At 29.0% G+C, this 27545-nt stretch overlaps 1 protein-coding gene across 1 annotated transcript in view; it reads right to left on the reverse strand.

Annotated features, from left to right (window-relative positions):
- Positions 1-407: 407 nt before the first annotated feature.
- The window catches only part of LOC111041658 (trace amine-associated receptor 1), a 57936-nt gene continuing 30798 nt past the window's right edge, over positions 408-27545 (reverse strand). Inside the window, exons 2-8 of the mRNA XM_022326003.1 lie at positions 18544-18784; positions 18262-18387; positions 12781-12897; positions 4012-4305; positions 1811-1966; positions 1582-1707; positions 408-1507 (exon numbers count right to left, since the gene is read on the reverse strand). Coding sequence (XP_022181695.1) covers positions 1262-1507; positions 1582-1707; positions 1811-1966; positions 4012-4305; positions 12781-12897; positions 18262-18387; positions 18544-18765 — 1287 coding nt within the window. The 5' untranslated portion in view covers positions 18766-18784 and the 3' untranslated portion in view covers positions 408-1261. The remainder of the gene's footprint in view (positions 1508-1581; positions 1708-1810; positions 1967-4011; positions 4306-12780; positions 12898-18261; positions 18388-18543; positions 18785-27545) is intronic.

The following is a 27545-nucleotide window of genomic DNA, read 5'->3' on the forward strand; positions in this document are numbered from 1 at the left end:
AAATATTCTATTCTTTTTTCAAGAGAATATGAATGTGTGTATTGTAAATAACAAAAGTCTATATCATAATAGATTATGTACATTGGTTTTATGGATTGAAGTAGATTGAGAAAAGGACAAGTGCTATGAGTCATATACTTGAAGTAGCAGTGATGTCTTATTTTTCAGTATTGCGAGTTCAATTGAAAATGTTGTATTTTAATAAGCTAGTTGAAATAGCTTAAAAGAATTCTTCATAGTAATATAGAATCTAAAAAACGACGATTAATAAAGTGCGATTAAATTTAATTGAAAATGTTTAATTAACATGGTGAATTACATTTTTGTCATTTGATTGTTAAATAGTAACTTGATAACATGTCAGTTTGTTTATATAAGACATAAAGATGTTCATTATTTCAGAATACTTATCAAATTCTAAATGACTTCTGTTTTAGTCATGTTTTTTATACTCATACTATAGGTACCTAGACTATAAAGTATAAATTCTGTTATTTTCATAACTAGAAAACATTTTCTTTCTTTGATGTAGGTATATCAATATTTAATTTTGATCAAATAATTTACGAGCTAAAATCTTTTAAGTTGAGTCAAAGGAGTGTGGAGGTTAATCTCGAGTAGCAAACATTACTTCTAAACTGCTTTACTCAAATCATTAATACTGTAAATCGTAATGAATAATTACAAACTGTGTTTTTCTCTAAATTAAGATATTTTGTAAATAATTGATTTGTTAATGAATTCTTATAGATTATAATATACATAAAGAAGTTGCACCTACCCAAAGAAGTGATTGAATGTCAATTATATGACAAACCAATTGTAAACGTCCTTCTTAAAATCATGCTGTGTTAGGTACGTATCACATGCAATTCAGTACCTACGTATCAACAAGTAGGTAGATTGTAGATACTATTAAAATATTTAAAGATCTAATTTGTTTTATCTTAATACAATATTTGGATTCAGTTCAATATGCATAAATAATAAAAACTATAAGGAATATCATATTATTATTTAGATAATCCGAGGTTTGAAATACAAAAACCTCTATAATATTTTAATTATATTCAGAGCCACCCTGTTAAACGATCATCAATTATAGGTACCTATTATAATTATACTATTCATGTATAATTGTACAGTGACCATTCTTAAATCGCTCTAACTATAATTCTATACACTGATTATATGTACAGTTATTTGATTGATCAACTTAAGTAGTATTATATAATATTATAACTTATTCTAGTTTTTGTTATCAGTATCTCCTGGAATGACAATGTTGTATGTCTCCTCTATGATAAGGTGGTGGTGGGGGCGGCGTTGGGGGAAACCCTCCTCTGTCTTGAGATCCTAACGATTGCCTGTCCACCTCTATAATATCCTCGTTGTCTTTCTGGAGGGCCGAAAAACACATGTCTCTATTAGCGCAACAACTTTCCTGATGTCCAACATTGCAAGACGACGATATCACGCTGGAGCTGTATTTTTTACGGCGGAAAATCTAAAAAGAAAAAAAGGGATTACAATTGATTAATATATTTTGAAAACAACTATAATATCATTGGAATTCGTTACTTTGGTTTTGATAATGCTGCGGCTGATGCGTCTGAACTTTCGATTCAAAGCCCAGTATATGAACGGATTCCAAAAGCTGTTGCTTAGTGCTATCCACGTGATTATGAAATCTACAGCCGGCGGCATCTGTATTCACGGTAAATTCGTAGTCAAATACATCATCTTGGTTGTATGTCCCGATATTTATTTATTTTAAATTTATATTAAATTAAAATTAAGAAATACGTACTTTTGTTCCTGTACACGCAGTGACAACTTCTTGAATTGTCCATGGAGTTACGGCTACTATAAAACCTAATGCTACTGCTCCCATAGCCCTGGTAGTTCGAATGCTTTGTCTCAGTTCTTTCGATGCTAATCGATCAGATGCTTCGTCGAGGGTGTTCTAAATGGAATTAATTTTCTCGAGATAAGTACTTATTTAATTTTTATAGAATCTACGTTTTAGATGTTATAAGCCTAACCTTAAGAAAATCAACACTTAAAGTCAACGGTCTTAAGGACCCCCAAGTTCTAATTTAGCACCACCGAGTTCAAATTTATCACCTATCCCCCCCCCCACCATAGTAACCGTATTCTTTTTTTCGAGTGACTCGATGCCGTATACTCTCTCGCTACTTGCTCGATCGAAACGTCAGTTTTGTTGAGCTTGAATACAAGTACTCTTAAAAATCGATTTTAAACACATTCAATTTTATTATATTAATCCGGTATGATGAGGATTCCATATAACTAAGTCATATTCCAGATATATTAATTTATTATTGGTAAAAAGACTATTATAAGTATTTATTTTGTTTTGATATAATTTGTGTTGATATGTGCATAAAAAGTTTTCAAGTATTGGTGATTGTAGATTTGTGTAATTTTAGTATTAGGGGGTGCCATAGGTAAAACCCTCCACGGCTTTGTGAACATTTACAATAATACCAAGTTTTAGAGGTCTAGTTGCGCCTATGGCTTAACTATATAACATTGTATTCTGTATTACGATGAATGCTCGGGCATGCAGTCAGGCTTGTATTACTTACTACCGTGCGATGTTCTTACAAAAAATTAACACATTTTTGCTTTAGATTCCTTCATATTTTCATACCGTTAAAAGTGATTCTACCTCTTCCAGTACTTAAAGACTGAAACGATTTTCAGACATACCTACATAGATATAGTATTTAAACATATTGAATTAAAGTTAAAACGGAATTCATAGGTAAAAAAGTATTGTATTTGCTTATTATAATATACACAGAGTGTAGCTCCATACCTAACAAATGAAATAATTTTTGTTCTAATTAAAATGTTTAAATATTTTTATATACTTACAGCTTATTAATTCTTATACGCTACACGTAAAATAAAACATTTTTTATTTTTTTCATAGTAAAAGTAAATAATTTTTAAATCTGATTTAAACTGGTTTTGGAAAATTCAAACTAAAGTGATAACTTTAGTAACAAATATTTAGATTTTAACTTGTAGGTTGGGTTTTTGAACTTCAAATATTTACCTATTACGACTGATCGATATTAGATAGGCCTTAAAAAATATATAGAAATTTAAAAACAAATCTAAAAAATAAACTAAATGTAATGAATTTTTTTCTAAAAAGCAAATTTACATAACTATATTTAATTGGTTATTTTGAATTTTTCAAAAAAAATTTTAATTATTAAAAAATAAAAATAAAAATGTTATATTATACCACCCAGGGTGTAACGCAAGAATCAAAAAAGCAAAACCCCCTCCAGTAGCACGCTACTCGAAATTTTTCCTCTACAATGAAAATCCATATGAATCATAAATATGTTTTTGTTAATAAGTAACCACGACAACATATTATAATTATTATTTGTTACTAGGTACTTTAAATTTCAGGACCTATTCGTTATCCGATATTTCGAGTACTGACTTGTGTAACTTTCGAGTTTCGGTCTAGGAAAAGAGGTTGGAGTTACACAAATAGTTTCAGCGGTAGGTAGGCACCATGCACCTACTATGCGAGACTATTTTAATTTATTGTTAGGTAGGTACATTGGACGTTTAAATGTTTATACGATGTATATTTTACAAATTTAACTCAAGCTCTGTTTAAAATATATTATAATATTTAACTCGATCAGTTAGCTGTCCACTGCAATTATTTGCTTTACACTTTCTGGTAAACATCACACACCCCAAGGGACGGACGTACGTATCCAACAAAAACCTAACCAAAGGCCATTCGTTGTCGCCTGTCGGTAAAAATAACACCAAATATAATATTGTGTCTGATCTGATGTCGTATACTGTACGTGAACATCGATTTTGTCGGAGTGCACGCGGATTGCACATTTCAAATTCAATATTGAACATTAGATAGGTACCTACTATATTATACCACCTGCGTCTTTATAATAATTAATAATATACATATAGTAAATATAGACGTACCTTTCCAGCGTTATTGGGCAACATCGGTTGCACTAGAACGGCGCATATGTTGATTTGTTGCCTGTGCCGGAGCCTGTCCACGTGCAATGCCGACCCGTAGAAATACATGAGTGCCATTGTCGTGGGGAAGTAAAAAAGGCAGGCGGCCAATATTCGCAAACTCGGCCTCTGATAAAACGGCTCGCACGCCATTAATCCATTGCCGTTATAGAAATATCCACCTCGGCGGATGACCGCCGCGCCGAAAGCGGTTAGCGAACCCACTAGAGTCAAGCTCAACACCAACATACAGCCCTGAAATTGCAAAAGTCAAACTATACTGGAAATAACCAATAAGGGGCGACATTTTAATTATTTTTCAATCGCATCATACGGTGTACAATAATATATTGAATGCAAATTTGTACCAGCTGGCAGCTATTACCTAATTAATAGGTAATCAAACGTGATATGTATAGGTACCCCTGTACTAAATATAATAATATAGTAGGTAGATTATTAGTCAAGTCTTGTAAAAGATACTTTTTAAAAGTGTTTGAATACTCAGTAAAAAAAGTATCCTAGTACAAATACAAATGCTTTAAAAAATGTTTTATAGATATTCTCAAGTACCTATAGCTACATTCAATTTTTTTATAAACATATTTTTTTACCTTATAAATCAACATGCAGATCGATTTTCTTGTTCTACGTTAATTTTGTACGTCATTTTACACCTTATTATTTGGTGAAACTATAAAAATATACTAATTTGAATAATTTGATTTCTTGAAGTATAGTTAGAATTTTTGGTTGAGTAATCCACAGTAGAATACAACATTTTTTTGAATGTTTTTATTTTACGTAATTCAATTTAAAATTTAAATAGAAAATATACAAACTCAAACGAATAAGTATTTGAAAATTAGTATTTGATTTCGAAAACAGATACTTCAAGAAAGTATTAAAATACTTTGTCCGACTACTTTTTTTAAAAAGAATTTAAAATACGTATTTGAGTATTGGTTAAAAAGCATTTGAATATATTACACTTGTTAATGTTACGCTTATTACTACCACGATGATTCATCTATCCTAATCATTTATGATTTTATAAATTACGATTTACGACGTAAAATTAACGGCATGGCCGGTGGTCGAAAACATAAGAAGTTGTCTATACAATTTTTCTTCATTAATTATGAATCTATAAAAGTCTCAAGTCGTAAAGGATAACTTCCTTTTGTGGATTTTTTTGAAGTTTAACACTCTTGAAACAAATTAGGCTATTAAGGGTTATTCTAATTGTTGACTACCTACAATGGTTTTAAACATATAGCTGAGAATGCTTAATTGACTTTTGTCATCAAATTGCTTAATACTACTTCTTGTAGGCATTGGCAATTCGCACCTTTTCTATTTCTAAACTCAATTGTTTCCATTTCAGGACCGGAACACGACGTCGACTTTCCAGTTCTTAAATCTGAGTAGCGACTTGCGAAACTAGAAAGATTGCCTCTCCAAAGTCTAAAGTTCAATTTCCAATTTATAGAAGTGCTATTTTCACTGCCCCAGAAAAGTTACGAAAAAAAACAATTGCTCTCTTGTTTCAACCAGAATCTTAAGTACCTCTACTCAGCCATTTACAAAGCTATACACAAATTAAAATAAATGATTTATTGGTTGATATTTGATTTCTCTTATTCTTCTTCTCTTCTTCTTTGGAGAATTTATTTTAAAATCAACTAGTAACAATTTTTTAACGGTTCACGTGGTAAAATTATTATTTTGAAGTTTGAAATATGTAGGTTAATAAGTTGATGATGCGAATAGTAAATGTTTATACATTATATTATATTTTAATATCATTAATGTAGTATGTATTTTTAAATGTTTGTATCGGCTAAGACTTGCGTCGTCTTTACTCTGTTATTCTATATTTCTATGTATGTACCGTAATGTAATTGCCTGTTATTTTATTTTTTCTTGAGAAACCAGCGATTTAAAAATATTTAAAATCTTAAAAAAGTGACATATAGTTTTGAACATAAACTTTAAAGTTTACCATTTATGAATTATCAATTCAATTAATTTGAATTTACATTATTTATTTAATAAATTCTATAAAAAAGAACATGGTGAAAAAATATTTATGTTTTTTGCAATTGATTTCCGAAACGTATTACGAGAGAGTTTACGTGACGTCCAAATTTGAATCAATCCAGTAATTACTATCCACATCCTTGTAAGTTCCAGAGAAAACTAATATAAATTATAATATATCCAGAAAGTGATGGTAAATATGAAGATATTTTCCGAATAAAGATTTGATTTAAGAATCTGAATGAAGATTATACTATATTAAATTAACCACCTTAAAGACTTTTTTTTTAAATAAAGATTAAATAATAAATATCATTACATTTGAAATATTGAAAAAAATAGCGCAGTGTTGTTTAGGTTACATTAATTGTATAGATTATTACAATTTTATAATATAATAGCAACTATTTATTTAAAATGTCGGTCTTAGACAATATTTACATAACATACGTTTACTATTATATACATAATAATAATAATATTTTTTACAACAAGATTGGTGCATTTTAAGCATTATAATAATCAGACGTTTTAATTTGAAATGGTATAATTATTGTGTATTTTTAAAATTTTAAATCATCGAAGTGATTGTTTTTGCCCGTATAAATTCACTTGGCGAACAAAGAGAATAATTAAAACGACGAGGAAATATTTGAAGCATGATAGTGATTATGGAGTTGTATACCTACATGGATAATTAATTACCTATAAGGGAGGAATGTTTCGGTGACCATGTGTCAATGTATGTGCGTATGTGATCTAGAGCCGAAAGTTCTGAAATTTGGTACAATATATGTTGGTAATTCTATGACCGAGGATGTGCACCTCAAAGCAAAATTTTAAATTTTGCATTTTAAATAGGTGCTCACAGCCTCACGCAGTGATCGGTTGGCTTACGAAAATCTAATTTGTTTTTCGTATAGTATGTCACAATTGGTCAGATGCCTACATAAAATATGGGTAATAGTTATTAAAGTCTCGTATATAATTTTTGATCTGTATTTTATATTTCGTCAAAACCACTAAAATGAAAGTGTTGAAAATATGTGTAGATAGTTTAGCATTTAAAGTAGTTTAAGGCACGGCCACAGCAAATCCACTGGCATTGTTTAATTTGTCATGGGCAAATGGGAAATGCCGCGTAGGATCAGCTATAAATTATAATTAATAAATATATCTACCGTAAAAAAATCAAAGGCCTAAATAGATGACCCTTATGCAAATCCACAGTTATCGACCGGTTTTCATAGAATCTTTGTGAATAGGTTCAGCAACATCCGTAGTGTCATATAGTCTATACTTTATATTACTTTTCTTTTATATTTCAACACATAAAATATGTTGAATATCAGAATATAGTTGACTCGTGAAAAACTATATTTTTTTATTTATATAATAGGTATAAATTGTTGCCATTGGTTACAGAAAATAAAATATTTATTATGATTGGATATAATTTTAGACCGGTATTTTATATTTGGCCGAAACAACTCAAATAACTGTGTTAAAAATCTGTGCAGTTTACATTTAACGAGTTTAAGATGGGGTAAATTCAGGGGCATTCGTCCCGAGCCTCACAGAATCAGCCAGTAGAGAATAAATTGTAAAATATTAAAAGTTTTTAAATTTTTTGCTTATTCGTTTTTAAGAACAAATCTTTGTAAGAAAATCTATTAGATATCCTCCAGTTTTTATCGTTTATCGATTTTCCCCAACACGACACTGAATTATTCGAAATGTCTGCCTTCCCATTTTGTTCAATGTAAGGATATATGCATATACCCATTAGGTTTATATACATCATGCGTTGTAAAATATAATATGCATAAGTAGATACCTCTAATGGTCTAATACACTATTATCATTGGTTATTATAAAATCTATATTTTTGATTTTATAGTTATGTAAAATATTCGATCAGTAGAAGTACACTAATTAATATTTATTTGTTTATTACAAGTAGAGCAGTAACCTTTACTGATATGCAGAATGGAAAATCGACTTAATCTTGTTTCACAAAATAATATTATTTTTATTGCACGTTATCTATTGATTTTGCGAGGTCCGTGCAAGTTCTACGAAGGCATACGTCTTATATAGCCACCTAGGTAACATATTATTTAATACAATCTATATAAAAATATAGATTATATCTGTAGGTATTCTAAATTTCAAAAATATTTTGTACCCAATTAATTATAGGTATATAAACTAATAATTATTAGAATGTTAAGAGTAGTACATCTGATGCTGTATATGCTTTATTAAAATATTGAATAACAATTTACATGCTTGGTAATTATTATTTACGTACCTACCATAATATATTTTTTTCTGCTTTAAAAACAATTGTTAGTTATTAAATGGAATATTTTTGATAAACAGGTACATTTCAATTTATTACATACGTATATTATATCCTTTGGACTTTTATACTTTACACAAATTCACAATAGATATGCCTACATATTATATTATTTGTACAATTATACCTAATACATTTTTACAATCACTATTTTATTATTACATTAATCTATCCTCACAAAGTCATAAATCATTTAATTTTTTTAAATATTGTCTAATTATTGTTTTAGTTAAATAATTCTAATAATATTTTATAATTATATCGCTTAATATTTTGTAACACTGGACAGCCTTTGGCATGGAAGTGACCAGCCTTCTGGCATAATTATAATTGTCATTTTTTTTCTATTGTTAAAGTTTGTTACTTATCTAAATCAATATAATATATTATTTCAATATAGGAAGTGTCATATTTATTATTTTGGTATTATAAATTATTTATCATACAGACGTATCACATAGGAGATCAATGAACTATATAATGATAGAATAAATGTGTATTTATTATTATAATAAGGTACGTATTTCATATTTCTAAATACTAGGACATTTTTCGATTGTATGAATTTTCTATGATTCCCATTTCATATTCATAAATCACATAAAGAACGTTTTTTTTATCATTATTTGTTCTCAGTCTCATATACAAGTAACATTTCGAAAACACATCACGTATACCGATCATAAATTATTAGGAAACAATTTTAGAGCTAAAATAACAGTAGATACAAAACAATAAATAATAAATAATACTTTGAACATATTATATTATGTTTTATCTTCTCTATGTTTAGGCATTCATAAAAATGTTATGCTATTTAACATGTTTTATTCTAATTTAATCTAATTTAATGTGCTGCGCTGTAATCATTGTAAAATATTTAGTGAAGTACAGAGACTAGTTTATTGTTTAATATATTTTAACTAAAATATTAAGAGTGACTTTGACAGTGTATGAAACAGATGCATCTGCTCCTCTATCGGCGTTTTTCAGGGAGGTTGTTATATTAAACTGCAAGAACTATAACATGGTTAAAACGTACACGAAACAGTGAACACTTTCTATGGATGCTATAATGATAGCACCGACTTTGGTCCGACCTTTCAATTAAGTTTAATGCTGAGAATGATACCTTTTCCTAATATTGTTGTCACTACCATACGTTTAGGCCGATGAGAATTTTCAATTGAAACTTTATAAATGGTAATTTCCTTTACTCAAAGTGCACTGATAGAAATACAAGAATCTAATGCAAACCACTAAACTATTTCTTAGGTCGAAATGGAAAATATATAAGTCATAAGTTATAATAGTTATAACTCAGCTGTTTGAGTATTTCATCAAGACATTTTCAGGGAAAACTTGCAATATACATAGGATGTAAATCGGAAATAGAAATTCAAATGACGTTTGACTTAGAGGAAATTACACCCTATATTGCTATATACAGCTAATATAGTAGCAGGAACAAAAAAAAACGGTAGTTAAAAATATATGCAATTTATTTTCTTAGTTCAAAATAGACTTTTTAAACATGACTGCTGATAATTTATTAACAGTAACTGACTAATTATGCCATTATTATGTTGATTTAAAGATATAAGATAATTTGAAGTATCAATATTTGTTTACATAATATTAGTATTGAATAATATTTTGGAGCAAACTATAAAATATGTATACACCTTTAGTTAGCTTAACTGAATTTAGATTTTATTTATTTACTAGAAATTATTTCGTTACAATCGATCGACCTCAAAGAATTTGATAAAATATATGAAATAGTATAAAATTAACAAGATACATAATACAATTTAATAACGTAAAGACATAAACATAAAAAATAATACATTATATTATTTAGTATAAAAAATATAGATTATTTTGATTATCTGAATTCTGAATGGATGAAGGTCCAAGGAAATAATATTTTGACGTTGAAAACGAGCACAAATGTAGTATAATATTTTACTTTAGTTAGTTCCGACGTAAATGATAAATACTTAGTATTTTCATTCTATACTCAATTTTTCGTTCACACGAATAAACATTAAATATCTGTGTATTCATAAGTTTATGAACCATTTCTTTGAGTTTTATTGTTATTTATCATAAGATTTATAAATACGGGTTTGAATACTTAGAGGTACCTATATATCGAAAATATGAGGAACTGAATATAAATGTATCTTTTACGAATTGTAAATGGAAATTATTCATAGTTTTTAAACAAAATATAGGTACCAGAGTGTACTTCAATTTTATTACACGACTTTATTTGCTTGATATCATCAGTTATGCTTATGCTTTAATTTTGAATAACATGTAAATGAATCGATATCCATGACTGGAATACACATTTTAATAATATTTTCAAATCATGTCCGATCGTGGTAATTTTGTATAAATTTTAGTTCCGAAAATGTACGACGAGAATAATATATTATAATACAGAATTTTGATGAATATTTTTTTCCTACGTATACACATTTTAGGTTTTGGCCGAAGATAAGAAGGATTCTGTTTTGCTTATGTTTTTACTTTTGAGAAAGCTGGTCTTACAGTTAAATATATTTAAGTTTACTATAGTTTATTATTTAAAATGCTATTAAAATATGTATTGTTTATACAAGAAACAAGGTTCATAATGAGTATATAACGTGTATTAATGAATTGCATATATTATAAGTATATAATTACATTCGCGATTCGCCTGAAGTGTATACGCTTGTCGCTTATACAATGCTCATCAGCCACTCAGTATATTTACACTAAAAAACAGTTTTACTCGTAAAACAATCCTGAAAGATATATTGTCGGAGGTACAAACATAATAATATAATAAACCTAGCTTCTAAAGAGCGAAGACACACCAAATGCCCATTATAGAGATGGAAGAAAATTTGATTCACATCGCATATTATTATCAGAACAGTTATTTTTTCTTTTTATTTCTGGTTATTTTTAAATAAACACGTCACACAGTATAGGAGCATTGGCAATTGGCACCTTATTGACTGTAAACGTACAATTGTTTTTACTAATTATAATACGTACAGCAAAATTACTTTTTATTACAATTTTTTACAGATTTTTTTTGCAAAGTACGAAGACCGCCTACAAAATATCATTTATTAGAGAAGCCTAATATTTTTGTGTGACGCATAACGAAATAATTTGGCGTGTTCTAAGCACACGCTCATTGTCTGCAGTACACCCGCGAAAGTGAAATGTGAATATCGGTAATCTAGAAATGATATATGTGGCTTTAAAGTTAAAAAATTAATATGATTCGTATATTGTAGGTGGTATACCTACTTTAAAGAAAGTTTTACATTTTCGGAACATGAATAGGTAATTATACGTTATCTTTATGGAAAAAGGTTTTATTAATAAACAAACCGATAAATAATTAATTTATCAAAACAAAATTTTGTAAGACGATGTTTCTTTATAGTTTATATTATGTTTAATATAGTATAACAAATAATAATATTATATAAATGTGTTGCTATGAAGCTGTATTACGCTGTAATCAAATAGTGATGTTAATTTTACCGTAAAAGATGATGGTAAATTTTGATAAAAGGTTAAAGTTTGTTCATACATATAATGTAAATACTAGACAGTATACCTAATGTATAGTATTTATGAAAATTGCAAGCTTTAGAGTCGAGAATATTCACATGAATATTGTTCCAATAATATCTTAGTTTATACCTAAATAATAAGACAACGTACCCACTAGCGAACCAAATAATATCTAAATAATGATATTATGCTCACGAAAATAATTTAATTTAACTAGAGGTGACTCAATGTTATGAACGGTAACAAAAAAATTGTTCACTGAGAAATTACAGGTAAAATTAACGAGCTCCCATCTTTATGTATAAAATATATTAATTACCTACTATGGTCATCATTTTTTGTATGATTTAATAATAATTTTTATTTATGTATTCTTAAAATAAGATTATCTATTTGGTATTATACTCAATAGGTACTCACAATAATAATTATGGAACAATCGTAGTACTCTCTCGATGTAATGTTTCAATGTAAGAGGCTCTATTATTGTAGAGATAAAATTGTTATCTATCTCTTGTAAACGTTTAGTGTTTGAACAATTATTCAACATTCAACCAGTAATATATAATTTTGATAATGTACTTTAAAATATATCTTAGCTGCAGTTACATTTTAAAACTGTATAATACCTACTTCGTTAAAATTGCCCTGATAAAACACGATAAACATCATTGTGTATTTAAGCTTACAATATTTTCCATCTATTTGATGATTAATATTTCATAACTTACTTTTTTACTCGAATGTTTGTGATATTTATCTGGGTGCAGCATACACGTGTATCTGTCGACTGCCATGAACACTAATATCATAGCGTTCTGTTGCGGCAATGCTGCCCTTAAAAGAGCCTGAAAAAATAAAACAAAATATAATAATAATTTTTGTTTTGATTTGTTATGTAACGCGATTAATTTCTCTATAATATAGGTCATAATCGACCACAAAAATGTGATGCTAAAATAAAGAATCAGATATTTACATAATATTTTACAAGTAGTAAAAAAAAGATTATTTTTTCAAGAACGCACGTTCTCCGGAACAGCATATTATATCGCATGTTTTTTGAGCCTACCAGTGAAGGGTTAACATTTTAGTTTTAATAGTTTATAAGGGTATACTTTATTTTTGTATTCTTTTATCATTTACACCTTTTTCAAGTGCTTATATTGGCAATTTTAAAATAACGTTTCATCATAAACGTGTAAATATTTTAACATCACGCAATATTCTTTATATTTTACATTTAATAATACGTAAGAACTATCACAGTGTCGTTGATTACTATTTTTGGTCAACAACTCTGTCAAGATATTTGAATTTTCAAGTATCCAGGTATACGTATACATTTATCTTATTGAAATAAATTTGAGTATTATTATTATGTCTCACTTGATTAAAAACTATACAGGCTTTCACTCGATAGGCGGTACATTTAATTTAAAATAAAAATAATGAAGAACTATACTTAAAAAATGCTCATTAAACGACAACTTACAATAATACAAGATCGATGAGTAGGTACATCAAAAATAAAATTTTAATTAAAAATAAAATAAAGCTGTATTGAAAAAAATTGAGAAATTGGGAAAGATAAATTTATAGATTTAAAAAAGTTAAAATGCTTATACAAATACGATGGAACAATAAATTCACTTAGTCTTAAGTTTCTAAACTTTCATATAACAGATCTAAAGATTGCAATGTACAGTATACATGTATGCTCAATACTTATAGATTAGTTAAGCCGGATTTAAAATCCGGTCAAAATAGGCAAAAAAATAGTTTACCAATTAATGTTGAAAACATGATAACTTCTAATTAATAGTTTAGTCATAAAATGTTTACTTTACGTTTTTTAAAATTTGCATATGTTTAATGACTAACGAGACATTTTAAATAAAATTCATATAATATACAAGTACTTGATTACCTATTTTAACTTTTAAGTATAAGTATGTAATCTTTAGCTTTTTAATTAATATCAAAAAGAGTCATTACATAATGAAGCTGTTTATTTTGATGTTTATTATCAATTAAGAAATATGTATGCTTAGGTTAACTTAGTTCGTACGTTTAAAAGTTTAATAATATCTGCTGTTGGCTTTTACGATACTTATTACTTATACAATACCGTAGTGTAACAACTTTTAGATACGACCCAATTTTGGGCGGATTACATGATAGTCTTCGTTAAACCGATGTACCTCTCATACTATGATTTTATCATACATTATACAAACCTTGTCAATTAATGTAGAAAAAATATAGCACATGGTCTTTAAATCGTTTGAAATGAGCACGGCAGAACGACCGCGTAATTTATTATTTATCGTATATCAGTATTACCCGCGTAATAATATCATATAATTTTGAGATGAGTTTTAGAAATTGTGTTTTTGAAGACTGCTGCAGATATAGGTGCGTGCAAAAGGGACGGCTCGTCAAAATGATACATTAGAAAAGTGTTTATATATGAATTACATGTATAATATACGTCCATATATATAGGAGTGTCTACGCCCAAATATGATGAAAGTCCGGACGAGTATATAACCTAGACGCACACCGCGACCCCTCTCGCAGGACTGGACGCGGCGGTGCGGTCTCGATGAATCATGTCAAAGCTGTGAATACTCAAAAGCAATCTACTGCCCGACCGGTGCTGAATTTTAAAAGGACGGCCTACAAGAGTGATTACCCGATTAACTGCTAAACGGGAACACGCGAGGCGCCGAAATAGCGGCGGATAAGGTCGGTGTGGAAAAAAAAAATAAGAGAGAGAGAGAGAGAGAGAGAGAGAGAGAGAGAAAACCGTTCCTTTTTTTTAAACTTTCTGGAGAATCAATTGTACCTGCGTGTACACTGTATCACGGCGTTCGTTAAATAAGGTGTTCGTTTCGTCCGGACGACGCGCTGAATGTTAAACAGCTAGCCATCATTGTTGTACGTTTCGGACATGTATTTCTCACGTCGTCGTCGTCGTCGTCGTCACCGTCTCCGTCGTCGTCTCCGTCCAGGTGCTCTCTGGTCCAGGATCGACCGAGTCGGCACGCGCGCGCGGTTTTCCATTCCGATCACGGTCCGCCCGGTAAACCGATAGACTTATAAATAGCGTCCGCCTCGATTACACAATATAATCAGGGCCGGTATTTAGGGGGGGAGCAACGGGGACGTTTGACCCGGGCGGCCAAATATATTCATCTATTCGGGGGGAGGCAGGCCCCTTCACCCCCCCCCCCACACACACACACACACACACACACACACACACACACGGTAACTCGGTGTAGTATTGCATCGATAAATACTTTTTTTGTTCCCGAAAGAATTTGTACTAATACGACGAGACTCTTGTGAACTCAACAGTGCAACGATAACGGACGAGTGTGCCGGCGCCTATGGCGTAGAATAAAATTAATATTGTTTTAACATGACCACGGTTGTAGATAGACGACCACGACTTAACCACAAGGAATCACAATACACATGAACGATGTGTTGAGATATGGCCCCGAATACGATGCGTCGCGTATAGGTCCCGTCGTCGTTCTCATAACTATACTTGTACTGCGCCAGCTGCAAGTTTTTTGCCAGAAATCTGTTCAATTCGAAAACGGTAATACGTATGCACCCAGCATTTTGTCTGAATTCTGCTGCAGTGCCGCGACTGGAGTTCAAATCTCGTGGCTGCTACAGTATTACGAGTCGCTTGCATATAGGTCTATCTAGCCCCGACACATCGTCCCGATTTTCGGTTTATACTACTGCAGTTAACGATTATATATTTATATTATATTATCACTGCAGACAACGCGGTTATTCAAAAAAATAATCAAACCTTTTAAATTGTCTATCATTGCAACACTTATTTATCACATCCTTGGATTGAATGTAGTTTTCTATCCGCGGTCGCGAATGCGTTCAATATTTTTCATTTTCTCGCCAACATTATATTATTGTGTGTCATATATATATATTATTTTACAGGTACGTATATAGACGAGCGCCGACGTTTCGTTTATAAACAAGTCGTCGCTCATCGCCTCGTCGATTTCGTACACACATCATCGCTTTGTTGCGTTTGTATATAGATTGTTGCGGCCGGTCATTTTCACCTCCCCTGCAGTACAGCAGCTTCCACGATGTCGGTTCGTCATAACGAAATTATTTCGATCTTTTCGCTTCTTTTATTGAGCACCGCGGCCCGCTCAGCGCGTATTATACGACGTATAATAATAATAATAATAATAATAATAATAGTAATAATATAATATACGCCGCCGCGGCGGTCGTCCATTGGAAAACTCTGTCCGCCCACCCATCGTCGCCGAGTACCTAATGGGATCATAAGAGGATTTCGATAACGCGATCGCGATGCACCGTTCGAACGGTTTCGTCTGTACATCTCGTGGGAAATATAATACCGAAAAGTGTCTTAATAATTTCCTTGGGACTACGCGTAACGGCTCAATGCCGGGTATATTCTGGTATATAGTCATTTGGATAGCATTAGGTACCGTCTATTCGCCCCGCACAATGAGGGGTGGTGTGGATTTAGGAAAGCTGCACAGCAACGAAATAGTTTTACTTTATATTATACAAAGTATATATCATATACATAGACGGGGGCGAGCCAGGGGGAGAAGGCAAGAGATAGTTCAAACTACTCTCTTGAACCATAAGTATATATTATATATATATATTATATATAAGAATAAGATCATTCTGTTCGATATAGAGAAATGGATCTTAAAAGTAAAATAACATGTTCAATCGTTACGTTTTAAAGTAATATCACCCGCGGGTCCTATTTGACGGAACTACATTATTATATAGTGGTTTTCGGTATCAGCTAAATTTCATTATCATTGAATATACTATATCATATTAAATACGTATAACAGCTAACCAATAATCGAGGAAAACAAAAAAAGTGAAACACTCGACGTGTTGAGTTTTCTATTTATATTAAGAGTTAAAACTATTATATAATAATGTAACGCATCTAAAATTGATTGAATTCTCGATGAGCATAATTCGCGTCCTCTATTATAATACTTTTTGTGGTGTTGCACCCGGATTAAAAATATTGTATTGTGATTTTATATCTCCTATACCGATTTTATTGACAGTTTCTCATGTCGACACCTTGGGTCTCCCATTGTGAATCACCAAGAGGTAATTTGTGTAAGCACCTTATTCTATAATGTTGGTACTTATAAGTCGGGAGTTATAAATTCAACGTGAAGTATTTACCATTCTGATATGTACCCATAATAGGTATTTTAATATTTACATTTAAATATTTAATTTAGTCTACGCGATTGTTCGTCATAAGTCATAACCAGTGTTGTTCGGAATTGTTGTACCGTTACTTTCGGGAAAGTTTGACGCCCTTTTTAGTTGGCCGGTCCTGTTATTTAACGGATTGAAAATCATGCGAAATACATACTAAAAATAGTCTAAAAAAGCAACTTTTTTTTGCAAAATAAAACTTCAAAAAGTATCAAGGTTAAGGAAACAAATCGATGTTATATATTCTGATATATTTAGTGCACTTATACACTTTTTAGACATGACCATTGTTATCAAACCAGATGTCGAGGATAAACTAGTCGAGTATGTATAAAAAGTTAGAAGTATGGGACAGACATTGCCAAATATATTTCTACTAACTTTCTTCTATATTTCACTCAAGTTATTTAACTCTACTCTAGTACTCTATATTAAAGATTAGTAGTTGGTTATAAAAATATACTATTTAAGTACCTACCTATCTACTGTGTTTTTTAACAAAAAACTATAAGATACAACGAGAAAATAACACTGCAATCATTTTCTATAATTTGAATTCCGTGAAATTGTCGGCGAATTTAAAATAAAATTTAAAATAAACTAAAAAATTTGCACGATAATAATTTAATATGATACCGACAAGAATTGTATACAAAATAAAATATTTTTTCTTAATACCTACACTAGTATTGTAACTCCGTTGAATATATAGGTGATGTGTGAACAATACTAATTTATTGATTTAAAAATATACAGGTACGTTCTTAAAAGCAAAAAATGTACGCTATATTCAGTGTGAGATTTAAAATAAAATGTAAGTATTTTATTTTATATACCAATAGTCGTAAACATTATGTAAAATTAAATTATTTAGACGTATCGTGTTAGATTGAAAAACATGCGAATTATTGGCTTACTTGAATCTGACATACGATTTCCGAGTATGGCCAACAATGGACTAGAGCCGAAAAAGCAGCCAACGGTGTGACTAGCAGTCCAATTGCCAAGTCATTGCAAGCGAGCGATGTCACCAAGTACCGGGGCTGAAGATTGACGGAAACAAAGTATGTATTAGGTAACCGAATTATTTATATTTCAATGCACGTGCAACGCAAGGCGCCCACATTGTATTATTATTATATGTTGCACACCGAATATAAATCGTGTGGAAAAATGCAGGCGAATGGGAAATGTCTTACCTGCGGGTGTATGAACTTGGTATATCTGTCGCTGTTGATCGTGACTATTACCATAAGATTAGCGACGAGTATGGCCACCGTGAGCAATGAGACGAATGCACTCTCCGTAATACCCGATACGGTTATGCGAAATAATAGACCGTTGGTGTAGATACGTGGATGCCAGCAACTGCTATTGTACAAAAGTGGAGCTGTTAGCACTGTCGACCTGCCAGCCCTCATTTTCTTACATGGTTTTATTCTGAAAAAGTGTCAAGTGCTGGTAAAACGAATGTGCATGTGTAATAAACACGTCGTAAAATTATAGGGCGTAACAGAAAGAACTGACTAACGTCTGTTATGATATCAATATTTTTAATTTTTTTTTTTTATATATATACTTTATAGTCACTCGAGCCACACGCTTAATATGAAAAAATTATTATTATTTTATTTTTTAATACTGAATTGAATAAATGTTAAATTTTACTACATTTATTTCGGATAAGTTCAAAATAGCCAATTTGTGAATCTGATTATAAGAACAATTTTGATGGTAAAAACATTTATCTATGCCGAGTAGAGTTAATTTTTTTTAAATATCAACGTTTGTTTGATTAAATTCATTTGGAACGTAATAACTTTTTTCAAAATATAATTTTAGGAAATTTGCTGACATGAGTATTTTTTTTCTTTTTGGTCAGGTCTATCTGTTACACCTAGTAGTATACAATAATCAAGTCATTGTTGGTTCCCTTTTTTTACATTTTTTTTTTTTATTAGAATTTCGTTCATTAGAACGCTTTACGGCTTTTGAAACAATATTAGCAATATACAATTAAGAATCTTATGATAACACAAAAAAAAATATTTGAAATATGATCAAAACTGTTTTAAAACAAAGGTAATAATAAGTTATAAAAAAAAATAAGAAACAAGAAAAAATAAGAGAACAATAATTATGCAACATTCTGCTGTGTGCCGAATTTGTGTATCTGCATTCTGCAGTGTATGTATAAGTATATTAAGTACCTATACATTTCAATAATTTAATTGATTGTCATACCTATAAATATAGCCAATAATATACAAATGATACTTTTGAAAAATATTCATGTATAAATACCTATCAATATGTATTTTTGAAGTTAATTATACATTTTCAATGCTACTAGGTATTATCATAAAAATATGTCACAATTACTTATTATTGTATATATAATATATAAAATGCATTCGTGAATATTAAATGTATAATGGTTAAAGGTAATTGTATTTTCATAAATGCCACCGAAATCATGACCGTTTATATTTTTATGTAATAAAATATAGGTATTCTGGAATTATACAGGCCAAATTATATATACCTATAGATATTTTATTGTTATTGTATTATTATAGAAAACAACAAATAACAAAAAAAAAAATGTTTCGATTACTCGATTTCCGTGTTTTTTTGCTGTGTAACAAAAATAAATTTTAAGCAGGCATTCTTTAAATGTAGTTCTCATAGGTTCTACAACATGTTATCCTCGTCTAAAACTTTGATCATTTCCGCACATGCATACCATCCGGACTAGACAGTTTCAAGTTTTAAGCTTTTTGCTAAAGGAATATAATGCTTTTATAATTTATTTTTAATAATGTTCTGTGGCACTTGTTTATTCTTGTTTATTATTAGATGCCTTTTTATCATCATAAAATAATTATGCTGTAAAACTTCTTTAAATATTCAAGAATGCACTCTTATGCGTGATAGATGGGTTTTCAACTTTATATACTTTTTACAGAAGGCAGAATGCAGAAAGAAGAAATTATTATTATTATTTCCCTGTTTGTTATAATTCATAGTATTGATTAAATATTCATACAAATAAAATATGTTCACACCTTAATTAACTTAACTGTTTTGTTATGAATTTATTATAAACTATTTCTAGATCTATTTATATTGATTTTAAAATATATAAATTATAATTATGTGGTAATTTAAATTGAATCAAAGTATACATTTTTTTTTTACAGATATAGACATTATTATTATGAAATTACTTAGGTTTCTAGTATATTATTACAAAAATATATGAAATATTTATTATTTTAATCAATCTAATTTTGGTTATTACTTATTATTATTATAATTATAAATAAATATTTAAACAGAGATAATCAGCAGAATGAACGGAAAATAGGGATAATATCCACATACTACAGTATGCGATGGGTTAGCCACTTAAATTGGTTTGTAGTTATATATTCAACTTAAAAGTATGAATAAAGAATAATTCAAATTTCTAGTGTAATTTTTTGTTGAGCCATTTTTTTAAAATCATTATTTAATTTAGTGTGGTTTAAATTTTTAACATATGAACATAAGTATTATTTGCATCAAACTTCCTATCAAAAGCATACCATAGCTACAGAAAATATTTTAAGAATTTTTATAACCATAAAAGGTTATTTTCAAAAACATTCCAAAACCAATGTAATACGAAAATATATTTAATGTTTATGTTAATTGGTACTTAATTAAAAATTAAAAATTTGAAGATGAAGCAAAATACCTAAATTATTATCAATTTATCATATAACTTTAATATAAAAATTGTGTTTTATGAGCATTTAATAATAAATAATAATTGTATTGTTTAAAGAACCAATTTCATACAGACAACTATAATAGTAGTTCATTAAGAAAAACTAATAACAAAAAAAAGAGGAAAATAGTTAATCTTTCTGCTGTATAGTAAATATCCAGGTGTACCTCGTCTCGGAGTAAACCTACAAATATACGTTTTTAATAATTTTGAATTCAATGATGCCTATATCATTGTACACAAAAAACAATTCGAACGAAAACGGCCTATTTAGTAGGTATGTTTTATACTTTTATGATATAAAGTAATTTATTTTACTTTTAGCAATAAACTAATACGGTAGGTTGAATTCATGTTTGACTAAAACATTATTATTTTTTCGGTACATTATTTTTAAACTTTCCTTTAACTTTTGGTTCTGACATTTATAGTTAAAAGAACAAAATATTTAACACTTAAAAAAATTAGTAAAATGAAAAAAGCTTGAACATGTGAAAACGCCCATACCGAAAATAGTGAAAACAAATCCAAAAAAACTCATGGCTTCCATGCAGCAATCTACACCATGAACACCAACTAAATTTAATGAGTGGACAGTACATGGAATAAAGACAGCTAAATTATTTTTATTTTTCACATAACTTTGTAAACCTTCATACTTGCCGCTCATATTAGCAGCTTTGCCATAAGACTATCTTCAATATTAAGTCCAACATTCTTTAAGTAATCTTCTAATATAAAATATAATGATTGACCGTTATGATTATCAAATGGACATAACTCAACTAGTCGTTCGTTGACACTAGTTGGTGTACAATATCTCAGAACTATGGCCATTTGATCAGTTTTGGATAAATTAGGTGTGGTCGTGTGGATTCCATTGTGATTGAATAATGTTTGGCTTCTTTTATTTGTATTATAATAAGATTAGTGAGATCTGTATTCATTTGAGTAATCACTTCGTTGCAAATAGTTTTTGAAAGGTATGATGGATGTCCATAATTTAAATTAATCAATTTTTTGTAACAATGATGTTTAGAATTCTTAATATTTATCCGGGGACCCCATAACGTTGTGGGCCCTGGGGACGCGACCCCTCTGCCCCCCTCCCCATAGTCCGCGCCTGCTCACACCTCAAAAATAGATGGTTTTGTTTTCTATTTTTTAAATATTGTATTATAGTTTGAAAAATACTAATATCCCTACCTGACCGTTATAAATGTTTAGTAGGTTCAAGCAGCAATCGTAAGTTTAAGGTATAAACTAGAAACTAAGTGCCAACATATATTTTTTTCACTATAGTAATAAAAAGTAAAATTATCATACAGGTATTTATTTTAATTTTGTATCGTAGTAATTATTGACAGTAATATTATCATATTATATTATTGATTAGTCAAACGCTGAATAATTTTTTTTCACCAATTTAAATACTATGTGTTTTTCTACATAATACTTCAAGAATTCAAAACATACTTAATTTACACAAAAATAATAAAAATAATTACCTACTAATAATTTTCACTCTAGTCTATATAATATACTTGCGGTTCTCATGTTGTAAGTAGAATGCCAAAGTATGACAAAAAACATTAATATAATTATTTCCCTGACGTTTCAGTTTTATTTCTCGTCTATTTTGATTTCGGACCATATGTTAATGGTGATTGACATCAATTAGGAATGATGAAAAATTGAATCAATTTATTTTTGTTATTTCTTGTAAAATAACACGATAGGTACTATATAATAGTCTATATTTGTTTTGGATTAATATAAATCGAGTGCTCTCGTGCGTGATAGTGCAGTCGACGTTTTGGTAGGTAAATTTCTTCAATTATTTTGTTTCCTTTGAACTACACATTTATACTGATGTAGTCTGAAATGAGAACATATAAAACATATGCACGTGCTGCAGGACGCCGGCTATGTTTTTGTTTATTCGGATAATAATAATATAGAATAGCAGTTTGTCGCGAAAGTTTAAACATTACAATGTAATGTAAGTTTGTTTAAACCGACTCAAGTTTTTCATTTTATATCAATTTGTTTCATGAAAGATAATCAGGCTATCCTACTTTGCGAAGAAGTTTGTCAACATTTATTTCAATGACTCGTTTACAGTTTTGTTTTAGATTTATTAAAGTATACGATTAATTAACTTTCTTAATTCATAAGCAACGGTCGAACGGTTTAGTACATTACCTAACCTCTGATTTGCCGATGACATTACAGTCATAATTATATGTATAATGATAAATACAAATTTAATAAATAATAATTATTATTAAAATCTTTTAACTAATCCAATTAATGATAACTATTATTTGTCCAGCTTTATAGTTACAAATACTATGAAATATGAATAATAAATAGATTTAATTGACTATAACCAATTATAATGTATTTAAATAATCAATGATACTAGCTCTTAGATATGCCTACTTAAATATTATTCATTAAACATTTTTTAAACAATTATTAAATAAATGAGATTTTTCTAGTTTTTTTGTGAAGTTTATATTTTAGAAGATAAGACTAAACAATAAAAATTCTAAGCAACATTACGTACACGAAGAAATTAAAATAATACAAGCAAAAATGTTTTGATGAAAGTCAATTAAAATCATGAATACATTTTTTTAACAATAAATTGTAATGTAAAACATCATAATTATTATACTTACAAATCAATGTTATAAAAATAAAATTAAGTTTCTATTATTATATTATTATGGAACACAGTGGTATATTGTTTAATTTTAATTATTTAATTTATTAGAAATCTATTTATAAATTATTTTTATTTTATTGATGAACTAATGCAGTCACCGGTATATTATAGGATTAAACCACAACGATTAAGTCAATTTTCAACTCAAAACCAATAATGGTCAATATCCTATTATGCTGATTCTGAGGAGAGCATTTTACCCCGAAAATTGTCCAGATTGTTTTTTAAATGGTGGTATAATTACACATTCATTGCAGGATATTAGCTATCCTAGGTAATCAAATATACATCCATAATTTCCCAGACAAAAAAAAAATAACAATAATGTATACTAACATCTTAAGCTCGACAAATCCACAGTTTTTTTCTCCAGACTTGTAACAATGATTTATGACCTATGAGAAAGTCACATTAACCCTCCAGAAATACATACAACATGGCACTATTATATTTCAAGAAGACCCTCCTCTTTTCGGACTTTTATTATAACTCCTTGGGCTTGTCCGTATTATATACTATTTTTCTCCCGATGTAACCCGGTTATATTCACCGAATCGTATTTACGACGGTCGGCGCTCAATAAAAATGTCATCGCACTAGTAGAACACGCGTTACTTTAGTGTGAGAGGTAGTCTTAGAAAATAGAAAGAAAGAATGAACTAGAAAAAAAAATTATCGTTTTACGAATGGGTGGAGGGTACATATTATGTGTACAATGTGATAATATAATGATGTTATTTTTATTGAAGATAACATGGATAAATTGGGAAATGGTTATACTTTTGATTTCATAAAAAAGCTCAAACATTTCACATGATTCATGGATAAGATGTACGTGGGTGTATAATTATTATGATATGAATCATTAGCAATTTCCATTGTAGGTATACACATTTAATTTAATACTAGCCAGTTTACGGTAAAAATTGTAAAAAAATAATATCCTAAAGCAAAATAAAACAGCCTATCAGCCTATCAGTTATCGCAACACCAATACAGTGAAGCAAATAATAAAAATGCTGTGTACGTAGAATAAATATTGATTTTTATGTATTGTATTATATATATTTAGATCGTACTAAATTATATAAGCGATTTCTTGATAAAAAGTTTATTTGGTTATTATCTGTTCAAAATTTCAATTTCTCTAATACTCTGTACAGTTATTGTAGTACTTATAAAAAAATTGTACATTCCCAATCTCTCTATTTAATATGTCCGTAAAACGTTTACGCAATTAAATATAATGTAAAAGTGCAAAGATGACATTGAATCCTAATACTTATTAGGTATTGTAGGTAGGAGCCTTATTAGATGTGTATCCAAACAATAAACATTCATTCACCCTATTTATACTGGTGAATATTAATTATTGAGAATCCCCATACTTAAATGGGAAAAAATTATGTACTAATTGAGTTCCGAGTACAAACGAACAATATAGGCAATATAGGTATCAATTGAGTCGGCCATTTTGAAACGAAAAATGTACTAATTTGTCCTTGGATTAATTTGAGTAAAATATAAAATTAACCGTACGACTTGAATATATATATTGTATACAACATTTATCTGATACACTTTTAAAGACTTAAGAAATTCATTTTAATAATTCTCTATATTTATTTATTTGTTTAAAGAAAATAAAACTGAATTATTTCATTAATTTTAACCATTTTATCATAAGAAAATTAATTGTTAAATGTATTATATTTCAAGCAACTAAATTACGCATAATGTATTACACAAATCAATCAAAATTTTCAAAATGAACATAAAAAAAATACTTTCAGCTATACATGTAGAATTTTTACTATAAAGTCCTATTATAGTCTGTACAATTGAAAATGAATTTTATGTTTATTTTTAAGTTTGACGGTACTTAGTATAGATTGAATTAAAATTAGATTTTAAATTTTGAAGGACTTAATTTGTATGTACCTTAAAACAACCGACTACATTTGTTCTAAAAGGTTTTATTGGGATTCAGCTCGTACGCAGGCCTATTTACACAGGTACTTAATCACTAATCACTAATAATTATGTAACTATAAGTTAATAAGGTGATATATATGTATTATACATAACTACGTTCAAGGGTAAAAAATAATAAGTACAAAAAGTACAAAAAATTCATGAAATATTTCAAACAGTGCAGTACTCGGGTGCCTAAATCGTAGCAATAATTTAAAATAAATCTAGACCAGTTAAGATAATTGTTCGAAAGTAATAAAATATTATTTATGAATAAATATAATACCACATCATAATATAATATCTGAGAACGAAAATTAAATACAGATCTCTATTATTGACTTATTATTGTTATAGATTCCGATCGTATTAATTAACACCTTTTAATAATACGCATTCTTGTCAAAGTTTTTATCTTAACGGGTTTTTATAGAGTAATAATTTCCAGCACATTTAGTCGATCGATAACACTTTATATTTATTTTTGGATAAATGCCATTTCCAAAGAACGTTTTATAAAATAATCTAATTAACCGTAACCCTTCTTTTAAGTGCTACTAGAAATTGTCAATTGTTTTTCGCATAGGGTTCCCCGGTTTCTTTATCTACGATTTGCCAAATTATTGATAAATATATATATATATATATATGTGTGTGTGTGTGTGTTGACAGTAGTCACTGTAGGTAATTATTTTGCACACACAAAATTATAATGCCATCAAAATACCCCACAACAATACCAAATATTTACCTAATTCACCTAATTTTACCTAATTTTAATTGGACCTGAAATATAATATAAGTAACAATATTTAAGAAACTTATAAGTTACTATTATAACTGTTATATCTATTCTAAATACTTGCGCACCTAGTGCTCAGCAGACACGTGTATCGTATATTATAAATCATATAAATGCCAGTTATAAATATACACAATATTCTATACAAAAAAATTACACCGATTCGGTGAATGGTTTTAAAAATACGCTACTAGTAATAGTGCGATTATTATAAGTACATACACATTTATTATACGAAAATATTAACAACTTACAATTATACTCAGGAGAAATTGAATAATCGACCGTAATAATTATGCTTACTTATTTAGTTGCACGGCAATTTATTTTTTAATTCTATCGAATATTCTTTAAAAAAATTGAATTGCAACTCGTATTAATCTACCTATATAGTATAATAATTATTTGTATCGAAATTGGGATCAGTCGAATACCCTACACGATAAGCATGGAGCTGCAATTTTACTGCTGTCGTCTATTTTCTAGAAATAAAATAAATGTAAAACTATATGTCATTAATAATTGTTCTATTAACTTATTTTAAGAATATAAGTGCTGAACATAAAATTTTGTTTTTACTAATTTAATCAGCCCATAAAAACGTATATTCACATTATATAAGAATATTCAAATGTTGTATATTTTCAAATATCAAATTTGCTCAGGATAATTGTCCATAAATGTAATATTATAAATACAATTAATAGCAAGCCTTTATTTTTTTTCTTCATACCAGAAGCTTCAACGACAATAGTAATTATTTATTATCTTTTTAAAATAATGATTGCATATATTTTTAAATATCTAAATAATTTACATACCTAGGTAATTGTTTGCTATCTACTTATCTATAAGGTACCTATATTTCAAAATGTTACAGATGTGTTAAAGATTATTTTATTAATTTATAAAATGT

The sequence above is a fragment of the Myzus persicae genome, unplaced genomic scaffold (genome assembly GCF_001856785.1).
Source record: "Myzus persicae strain clone G006 unplaced genomic scaffold, MPER_G0061.0, whole genome shotgun sequence".
NCBI classification, from domain to species: domain Eukaryota; kingdom Metazoa; phylum Arthropoda; class Insecta; order Hemiptera; family Aphididae; genus Myzus; species Myzus persicae.